At 39.8% G+C, this 11,151-nt stretch overlaps 1 protein-coding gene across 2 annotated transcripts in view; it reads right to left on the bottom strand.

Annotated features, from left to right (window-relative positions):
* Positions 1-436: 436 nt before the first annotated feature.
* ENO4 (enolase 4) overlaps positions 437-11,151 on the bottom strand; it is a gene marked incomplete at both ends in the record, with an annotated part of 28,967 nt that continues 18,252 nt past the window's right edge. Inside the window, 5 exons of one of the 2 annotated variants that reach the window (XM_079715927.1) lie at positions 437-567; positions 2,338-2,455; positions 2,968-3,035; positions 4,546-4,741; positions 6,095-6,220. In XM_079715927.1, coding sequence (XP_079572053.1) covers positions 437-567; positions 2,338-2,455; positions 2,968-3,035; positions 4,546-4,741; positions 6,095-6,220 — 639 coding nt within the window. Of the gene's footprint in view, positions 568-2,314; positions 2,456-2,967; positions 3,036-4,541; positions 4,742-6,094; positions 6,221-11,151 lie in introns of those variants that run through there. The other variant, XM_079715928.1, reaches the window with a different exon arrangement.

Below are 11,151 nucleotides of genomic sequence, written 5' to 3'. Positions count from 1 at the left end.
GCTGTTTTGGCTCTTAAAAAATCCGTGAAACAGAAGATGTACACCTTCCTGGCAGAGAGAGCTCCTAGTGTGAAAGATTTTTTTCAGAGATGTTCTGACTTGTAAAGTATGAGATATTTGAACTGAGTGTGGAGTTGGTGGCAAAAATATTGTACTCTTACTAGGTCATGACCCCCCAAAATGGACAGGAGAGCTCGTATACAAACAAGATCCCCATAGAAATGTGATGGCCAGAAGACAAGGTTCACAGGTATAATTCCGGGCAAAATACTATCTCTGTATTTCACCAAACAGTGAAATTAAAAGAAGAAAAAGCACACGAGTTAGTGACGTTTTAGAGCAAAACCAAAATGAAGACATACTTGAGATCTCCCAGTCTAATAATACCAGTGGTGTGGCTGTCAGCTGGGGTGTGTGCAGCCTGTCTGGAAGACACTCATGTTTTGGCTGATTCCTCCACAACTTCTGTGGCGAAGATGGGCTCTGGGGGCTCAGGAAGCTCACCAGCCATGGCAGCCTTTTTGGCTTCCTCATTCAAGTAGGAAAATGTGTGTTCTTCATTGAAACCTATTAAAAACAACAATAAATTTTACTGTCTAATCCAGTGGTGCCAATTTTGACGTTCTTTGTTACATGATTTAAAGGAGATCATCTTTAGAACTGTCCAGAGGCGTCACATCACCATTAGGAAGGATTCTAGAACCACCTTAAAGTGGGCGTGTCATTGTTTATATGTTAACTGCAGTACACTTGTTGCGTTTGCAGTGTACCCTTAGACAGCATTCTGGAACATTTGGTTTACAGCAGACTTTGGGCAGAGGCTGAGCAGCAAAGGATAAGAGGAAGATGAACTAGAGGAAAGGCTGGTACTCTGCGTGAGACAGACCATTGCCAACTAACTATTCCAAGGTAAACCACTGAGGATTTAAGACTATTCCAGTCAGGTTCCACGTGTTTCCGGGCAGGGACAGTGTTTTAACGACTGAGCTTTTGACAAGATTTCCTACTCAATCTCTCAGTGCAGCGATTTGGTTTTCCAGTGATTTGGTCCCCTTCATATCTATTGGCCACTGCCAATGTCAGCGAAATCCTCATTAATCTGTTAATCCATTCCGGAATGCTCAGGGGCTGGCACTGTCACCAGGGAGGGGCTGGGCCTCCAGTCACTAGAGTCCTTTTTGATGCCCTGAAGCAGCTGTTTCCCTTGTGGTGAAGTCTGGCTGGAAATGTGATTAGGTCACTGAAGGAACCTAAAGCTTCCACAAGTCAGGATGACAGAAAAATAATCAGACTGATATGTAGGAACAGTATAATTTTACCTATTTGAAAAAACAAGCCTTCATGTTACACACTAAACAATACAAAGTAACTTTTGACTGTTACACACTAAACAATACAAAGTAACTTTTGACTGCCCTCGCATGACTTAGAAATAGTCTCCCAATTATATCTTTGTTTTCTAGAAAACAAGGTCCTTACCTATGTTAAACGTGACAAATTAATAATTACTATTTCTCTTGGTCGCTTTAAAAAAAAATGCCTATTAGTCACAAAATAGGACTTCCTTGCTTTCATATTCAATAATTGGTATGTTCCACAATACATTCTATAATACATCTATCTCATTTAATAGTTTCATTTATGGTATACAAGTATGTCAGCACTGCTTAATTAACATACTCCTTTTGCAGTATATCAGTTCTATTTTAAAATACAAAATAGTTTTAGAATTTCAAAGACCACTATTGGTCTTTTTAAATGTCTGCATGCTTTGTTTTGGCTATCACAGTCAGTGATATATAGAGTAAAAATGTATATTTGGGGTGTTGCTCTCCAGTTAGCCAGTACATAAGGTGCTTCTACCCATGCAGATTTACGAAGTTTGATGTCATAAATGATTGGTTCATCCCTCTTGAGACCACAGCCTTTCCAAGGTACATTAAATTAACATGCTATCTACTTGAGTAAAACGAGTTGTTGCCAAGAACCACCAGGAAAACATCCACCTTTAACTTTCCAGGGCTGTGCAGAAAAACCTTAAGTATAATTTGGACCATAACAAAAGGTAGGCTTGGAAATTCCAATCAATTAAGTCTATTGAAAAGCATCACACAGCCTATTCATCAGGATTAGGGCTAGAGTTTTAAACATTCAGGTAAATAGATAATCCATTAAGAAACCAATACACGTGGCAAATGCCATCCTAGTTTTGTCAGCACGTATTTATAGTCTTTGGATTTCCCTGCCCTCCTGCCGAGAGACTTCTATTTCCCCATCTCCCAATCTTTGTTCTCTTATTCATGGCTAAGTGAAACTAAGCAAGAAAGCAGCACATACCCAGTGTTCCATTCTGGACAAGTTCTTCCTCTATAGTAAAGAGGCGCTTGTACTCAGTCACCCGTTCGCCACGAGAAAGACCTCCCAACTTGATAAACCGGACACCAAGTCCAACGGCCTAAAGAGGGGAGGGAACAGCTTATTTTAAATGGAGTCATATTTTGCTAAACTACAAACAGTTCTTTAGGGAGAAAGGACACTGCCCCTGTGTGCTGTTTTGTTTTTACTCTCATTAAGTTAATTTCTCATTTTGTTACATGCGTAAAGTGGCCTGCTTATAAGCTGAAAGTGTCAAAGGTAAAGAGATAGTGTGACTGTACATCAGATGCTCTACTAGTCATGTAAGCATGCTGACTTTTATCTAAGAACATTCTGGCCTTTCTTACTTCATTTTAGGAGGTAAGATTGCAAGTGCACACCCCAGTCATTTAAGTGTGCTCATCATTTTACCAGGACTTCAATTTTTCTTCTGTTTAAAAGTTCAAAGATTAGCTGTCTGGGAGGAAGCAAGTCTGTTTCATAAAAGGTTACATGACTTTCTCTGCCAAAGACCGCCTTTCTCTGAAATACCAATTCGGGATAAAAGCAGTGTTTTGGCAATTCTGCAATTGTCCGGCTTTCAGCACTTACCAAATCGACAAGGCTGTCATCAGACGACTCTCCTTCTGCACTTCCAAAGACAGCGATGTGCTTCCTACCTACAAGCAGAGGAATTCTTTTCAGTTTTAGATGGTATGGAAACAATCATCAAATATATGAGCCTCTGGGATCAAAATTTAAAATTTGCCAGAGATTTAAAACTGCGAAGAGTCAATTATTTGACCACCTGAGAATTCTAACCCAAACGTTTGCCTTTTTATTACCCTGATTTTATTTGTTTACCCCTTTGCAGTAGTTTAGATGATAAATACTAAATGAATGCCATGTTTCACCAAATTTAACATACCATAAATTGTAAGAGGCACCATTATTACCGGTGTAGAGGCAAAATGCTCAAATTAGACTGACACATTTCTAAGCTGTAAGACACAATTCAAGGTGAATTATGTTCAATGTGCATCTTTGAGTCAAAATATACAATAAGTGCAAGGGCATCATATGCCTAAATAATGGATTTCACAATTCATGTAAAATTTTATTCAAAGGAATCTGTCATTCTGAATGTTGACTTATTAGGAAAGCAGTGTTGATAGTATTTAATCAGTCACTTGAAGATCTCAAAACCCCTTAAAATTTGCACAGTCTACAAGACTGCAAGCGGAAGTTCTTCCTATGGTGACAAGAGTTGTGCCTTACAGGCAGGAGTTACAGCAGCTATCTGGAGTGGATGACAGAATGACTGCTGAGAGGTAGGCCCAGGAGGAAAGACCAGGCCTTGGGCCATTCTATCCACCACCTGCATGCCACCCTGCCTGGGCCGTAGACCAGGGCAGCCTGCAGGTTAAGGGACTACAAGCATTTCATTCCATCCTCTGGCACCAGCCCAGGCCCCTGGCTGCCAGGCTCGCTCTGAGTCCTGCTCCAGGTCTGAGACCAGCCTGCTGCCTAGTTCCTGAGACCCACTCACGATATGCATGTTTCAGGCCCTGTGCATAAGCGAACAAAACTCCCATGAACTCCTGGGAATTTACAGTCTAGTGGAGGATACCAGACATTAAATAGCCTACAAGTAATTGCGAACAGTACTACAATTGAAAATATAGGATAAGGACGGTTCAGAGCAGCCAGTGAGGGGTGGGGGAAGTCAGGGAAGGCATATAGATCTGAAGAGGTTCCATTTAAGGCAACAGGACCTGAAGGAATAGTTAGCCAACTAAATGGTGCAGGGCAAAGCATTCTAGGCCGAAGGGATGGCATGTTCAAAGGCCTCAAGGCTGTAAAAAGTTTGAAATTTTTGAGGAGTTGAAAAAAAGCCATTGTGGGCTAGTGATTGAAAAAAATCACTGTGGTGTGTGAAGCTGAGAGGGCTGTGGCCTCAGCCACCTGTTTGCGGTAGCCCTCCCTGAAGGGGAGGGCCCCCGGGCAGGGCTGTAATTGGAACATTATGAAGTGAATCAGTAGTAAGCTGCATTTTGTTTCCCAGTACCGAATCACTCACAAATGGTTGGGGTGTTTTTTTCTTCCAAGATTTATTCCATGCTTTTTATTAACTGATATACTGCATATTTAAGTTCATTATGAGTCTTTCAGAGCTATACTTTTACTCACTGTCAATAAGACTGGTCATTTCCACCAAGTCAGACATCGTAGTTTGATTTGTGTGTTTTACGATCAGCCCGCTGCATCTGAGGCTGCCGATGTTCCCATCCTCTAGAAGTTTAGAGATGCTTTTGGATGCGGTGCCTGCAATTATGTAACACTTGGAACCAAGAGCATTGTAGGTGCTGTCCCACTGTTCAGAGTCCTGGGTAAATGTTTAAGAATTGATCATTACAATGTATGGGACATCATCACAAAACGACAGGAATCATACAGCACATAATCAGTTATACACCTTTCTGAGACACACAAAACAGGGGTGGGGGGCTTGGTTTTTTGCATCTGTGGCTTCATGTTGCCCATACCACAGCCACACAAATTAACAAGCTTCATGGAACAGAAACTTAGAGTGATTAAATTTGAGCTTGAAGATCTAGTGAATAAAATGTTAATACACATTAAATGCTATTCTCCACATTAATTCTGATGTCCTTCAAGCACAGGCTCTTCCTACCCACTGTGTTATCCATGGTGCTGCTGAAGACTGGCTGGTTAGGAGATTTTAGTCTTATTTCTGGTAAAAAGGCAACTGAAGGAAATGAGCCTGCAGGGATGTAGACCCTCATTCCCAATACCCTTATTTTTTATTGGTGAGACCACCAAATGAAATGAAATGCTCATTATTTAAATAGTAATATACAGTCTTCCCAGCCATTGTACCAGATTTCAACCTGTCCCAATAGAACAGACCATGCAGGTCCATCTATCGCATTAAAAAGAGCTGTGGCCAGAGCCTCGGGACAAGAAGCAGAAGATAGGTCTGGCAAGATTAAAGAACTAGGCTCAGCATCTTCCACAAGTGCTGGGGTGTAGCACAGGCTGTGAAAGGAAAGATGGGACTGAGAGAGCCTGGGGCTCCAGTAAGATCCAGCACTCTCTTTGTCCCTCAAACTTAAATAGGTGAGTTGTCTCAAAGAGGGTGCCTGCTCACTATATCTAATGGTTCTCAAATTCATAAAATCAAGAGTGTAAGTTCTGAAGTTTAAGTGGGTTAGGAAGAGAGAGTTCTACGGCACATAAACAACCCTGCATTAGTGTGAATAAATGCATTAGATGCATTAGTGTGAATAAATCAGAAACCTCAATATCTCACACCTTTTAAAAATATGGCTTTGTAACTTCTATGCATGCATAGTAACTGGATTTAGGTTTAAAAAACATTTGGCCTAGTTGAAGTCCTGTTTCCACGAGCACTTGGAAATGATACGTGATTAACCTACTGAAGCACCTGCTAGCACATTGGGCTCACCTGCCATCAGTCAGCCTGCTTGTAAATGCACAGGTATTCCTGAAGTGCTGGGGGATACTTGTTTCATTCTGTAGACAGGCACACTTCTATGTGTTTCTGCTATTCATTTGCTTAGTAAGTGCCTTTTCTCATAAATGCCAAAATAAAGCAACTCAGCCCCAGCCCAAATTACAACACATTTCAAGTCTACAGATCCAAAAGAAATATTTTATTCTGTTTTATTATAAAATTCAAGTTGAATCCTGTTACCTCCTTCCTGAAAGGATCAATTAAGGCAATAATTGAAGGGAACTTGTTGATCAGCTCCACATACAGGTCAACCATCTCAGCTGCATTTTTGTAGGTTCCCATCATCACTTCATACTTTCCCTTACTCTGATAAGTATAAGGAAGATATTAAAGGATAAATGATGAATTCTTCAAACATTAAAGATGTGATTCAAATTCATTTTCATTCATTTCATATAAAAGACTGCAAACAGATTATTTCCAGGCCACATTCACCTGAGAAATCTATGCATTTTACTTTAAATATCTGTTAAATGTCAACCTGGGAAAATCAAGTCAGCATTCCTCTGGATGCCCCGTAGATCTCTTCCCACTGACTTCAGAATGAAGCCTTCTGCACAAAAAAACGAGTAAAGAGTAGGAGGGGAGTAATTTCTTAAGTTGTATAACGTGGTGCCAGATACTGCTTGGATAGATGGGCAATAACATAAATTCATAAACAGAATAGCAATGCAGACCTGCCTACTCACTAGAACTACCATCGTTCAGCTCACAGTGAATGAATAGCTTGTTTACTGTGAATATTCTAAAATTTGAAAGTGGGGCTAAGCTTTTGAGATACTAACAACCAATATGAAATGTAAAGAGACTTACGTGAAGGCAAGCACGCAAGTTCTAGTAGTAACAATATTGTTTTGAAAGTGGAGTTCTAGTGCAACCCATTCATTTGAAGTCTAGAACACCCCCAAGTCGTTAAGCATAGGAGTAAACGAAGCTGGAGGATCTACTGTAGTCTCTGCAAACACAGCACCCTTATGTCCAGTCCAAGTTTGTGTCCAGGGATGGCACCTGGGATATTTAGGTACTGGGAGGGAGGTGGAATGAACCAGAATGGCTCCTTGGTTTATTAATGCCTCCCTGTTGCTGCTAATAGAATGGATTCCATTGGAATTAAGCAGGTTCCTAATAAGTTCATCATTGAAAAGATTCTATACTTCTTTTCACGTAAAATATAGCAGCAAGAACTCTCAGTTTCTATACTGCAAAACGTATGCAATCCTATCTTGTCAGAGGGGAAATGATAATGATTTTGAACTAACACTGTAAGAATTATCTGATATCAAGCTAAAGCATTTTACTGAATATAAGCAATAAATACCCATTCTAGTTAACACTAGCAGTCAGTATTTTCATAGCTCTTGGTATACGTTGCTGATGAAAACATGCAATTATTTTTCTTATTGGTATGCCTAGGAACCAATCATTATGTGAAGAATACGGAATTACATTAAATATTCCTTTATGTGCTTAGTTTCTTTAGGAAAGTAAAATCTTTTAGAAGTCAGCTGAAACTTAGGTTTCTTATATACTATTCAAGATTTCCTTTGAAGTTAAAAGAATCACAAATTAAAGTGGAATCGTATTTGGTCATGTGCCCTGAATTTGACATTAATTACTATTATTAATTATTCTCCAAAAACTTCAATAACTTGGAAATACTTTTATATTTAAAAAGTGAGAGAGGGCAGACAGCAGAAGCAAGAAGAACTACAGTCCTGCAGCCTGTGGAACAAAAACCACATTCACAGAAAGATAGACAAGATGAAAAGGCAGAGGGCTATGTACCAGATGAAGGAACAAGATAAAACCCCAGAAAAAAACAACAAAATGAAGTGGAGATAGGCAACCTTCCAGAAAAAGAATTCAGAATAATGATAGTGAAGATGATCCTGGACCTCAGAAAAAGAATGGAGGCAAAGATCAAGAGGATGCAAGAAATGTTTAACAAAGACCTAGAAGAATTAAAGGACAAACAGAGATGAACACTACAATAACTGAAATGAAAAATACACTAGAAGGAATCAATAGCAGAATAACTGAGGCAGAAGAACGGATAAGTGACCTGGAAGACAGAATGGTGGAATTCACTGCTGCAGAACAGAATAAAGAAAAAAGAATGAAAAGAAATGAAGACACCCTAAGAGACGTCTGGAACAACATTAAACGCAACAACATTCACATTATAGGGGTCCCAGAAGGAGAAGAGAGAGAAAGGACCCGAGAAAATATTTAAAGAGACTATAGTCGAAAACTTCCCTAACATGGGAAAGGAAATAGCCACCCAAGTCCAGGAAGCACAGAGAGTCCCAAGCAGGATAAACCCAAGGAGAAACATGCCGAGACACAGAGTAATCAAATTGGCAAAAATTAAAGACAAAGAAAAATTATTGAAAGCAACAAGAGAAAAATGACAAATAACATACAAGGGAACTCCCATCAGGTTAACAGCTAATTTCTCAGCAGAAACTCTACAAGCCAGAAGGGAGTGGCATGACATGTTTAAAGTGATGAAAGGGAAGAACCTACAACCAAGATTACTCTACCCAGCAAGGATCTCATTCAGATTCAATGGAGACATCAAAAGCTTTAAAGACAAGCAAAAGCTAAGAGACTTCAGCACCACCAAACCAGCTCTACACTAAATGCTAAAGGAACTTCTCTAAGTGGGAAACACAAGAGAAGAAAAGGACCTACAAAAACAAACCCACTACAATTAAGAAAACGGTAATAGGAACATACATATTGATAATTACCTTAAACATGAATGGATTAAATGCTCCAACCAAAAGACACAGGCTCGCTGAATGGATACAAAAACAAGACCCAGGGCTTCCCTGTTGGCGCAGTGGTTGAGGGTCCGCCTGCCAATGCGGGGACGCAGGTTCATGCCCCAGTCCAGGGGCATCCCACATGTCGCGGAGTGGCTGGGCCCGTGAGCCATGGCCGCTGAGCCTGTGCGTCCAGAGCCTGTGCTCCACAACGGGAGAAGCTGCAACACTGAGAGGCCCGCGTACCACAAAAAAAAAAAAAAAAAAAACAAGACCCATATATATGCTGTCTACAAGAGACCCACTTCAGACCTAGGGACACATGCAGACTGAAAGTGAGAGGATGGAAAAAGATATTCCATGCAAATGGAAATCAAAAGAAAGATGGAGTAGCAATACTCATATCAGATAAAATAGACTTTAAAATAAAGAATGTTACAAGAGACAAGGAAGGACACTACATAATGATCAAGGGATCAATCCAAGAAGAAGATATAACAATTATAAATATATATGCACCCAACATAGGAGCACCACAATACATAAGGCAACTGCTAACAGCTATAAAAGAGGAAATCGACAGAAACACAATAATTGTGGGGGACTTTAACACCTCACTTACACCAATGAACAGATCATCCAAACAGAAAATTAATATGGAAACACAAGCTTTAAATGGCACAATAGACCACATAGATTTCATTGATATTTTTAGGACATTCCATCCAAAAAAAGCAGATAACACTTTCTTCTCAAGTGCGCACAGAACATTCTCCAGGATAGATCACATCTTGGGTCACAAATCAAGCCTCAGTAAATTTAAGAAAACTAAAATCATATCAAGCATCTTTTCTGACCACAATGCTATGAGATTAGAAATCAGTTACAGGGAAAAAAATGTAAAAAACACAAACACATAAAGGCTAAACAGTACGTTACTAAATAACCAAGAGATCACTGAAGAAATCAAAGAGGAAATCAAAAAATACCTAGAGACAAATGACAACGAAAACACAATGATCCAAAACCTATGGGATGCAGCAAAAGCAGTTCTAAGAGGGAAGTTTATAGCAGTACAAGCCTACCTCAAGAAACAAGAAAAATCTAAAATAAACCATCTAACCTTACACCTAAAGGAACTAGAGAAAGACGAACAAACAAAACCCAGTTAGCAGAAGGAAAGAAATCATCAAGATCAGAGCAGAAATAAATGAAATAGAAACAAAGAAAACAATAGCAAAGACCAATAAAACTAAAAGTGGTTCTTTAAGAAGATAAACAAATTGATAAATCATTAGCCAAGACTCATCAAGAAAAAAGAGGGAGGCTTCCCTGGTGGCACAGTGGTTGAGCGTCCGCCTGCCGATGCAGGGAACATGGGTTCGTGCCCCGGTCCGGGAAGATCCCACATGCCGCAGAGCGGCTGGGCCCGTGAGCCATGGCCGCTGAGCCTGCGCGTCCGGAGTCTGTGCTCCACAACGAGAGAGGCCACAACAGTGAGAGGCCCGCGTACCGCAAAAAAGAGGGAGAGGACTCAAATCAATAAAATTAGAAGTGAAAAAGAAGTTACAACAGACACCACAGAAATACAAAGCATCCTAAGAGACTACTACAAGCAACTGTATGCCAATAAAATGGACAACCTGGAAGAAATGGATGAATTCTTAGAAAGGTATAACATTCCAAGACTGAACCAGGAAGAAATAGAAAATATGAACAGACCAATCACAAGTAATGAAATTGAAACTGTGATTAAAAATCCTCCAACAAACAAAAGTCCAGGACCAGATGGCTTCACAGGTGAATTCTATCAAACATTTAGAGAAGAACTAACACCCATCCTTCTCAAACTCTTCCAAGAAATTGCAGAGGAAGGAACACTCCCAAACTCATTCTATGAGGCCACCATCACCCTGATACCAAAACTAGACAAAGATACTACAAAAAAAGAAAATGACAGATCAATATCACTGATGAATATAGATGCAAAAATCCTCAACAAAATACTAGCAAACAGAATCCAACAACACATTAAAAGGATCATACACCATGATCAAGCGGGATTTATCCCAGGTATGCAAGGATTCTTCAATATATGCAAATCAATCGATGTGATACACCATATTAACAAAGTGAAGAATAAGAACCATATGATCATCTCAGTAGATGCAGAAAAAGCTTTTGACAAAATTCAACACCCATTTATGATAAAAACTCTAGAAAGTGGGCATAGAGGGAACCTACCTCAACATAATAAAGGCCATGTATGACAAACCCACAGCAAACATCATTCTCAATGGTGAAAAACTGAAAGCATTTCCTCTAAGATCAGGAACAAGACAAGGATGTCCACTCTCGCCACTGTTATTCAACATAGCTTTGGAAGTCCTAGCCACGGTAATCAGAGAAGAAAAAGAAATAAAAGGAATCCAAATTGGAAAAGAAGAAGTAAAACTGTCACTGTTTGCA

The sequence above is a fragment of the Hyperoodon ampullatus genome (assembly GCF_949752795.1).
Source record: "Hyperoodon ampullatus genome assembly, chromosome: 1".
NCBI classification, from domain to species: domain Eukaryota; kingdom Metazoa; phylum Chordata; class Mammalia; order Artiodactyla; family Ziphiidae; genus Hyperoodon; species Hyperoodon ampullatus.
The sequence above is the reverse complement of the archived record's forward strand: the minus strand, read 5'-3'. Positions and strand labels throughout refer to the sequence as shown.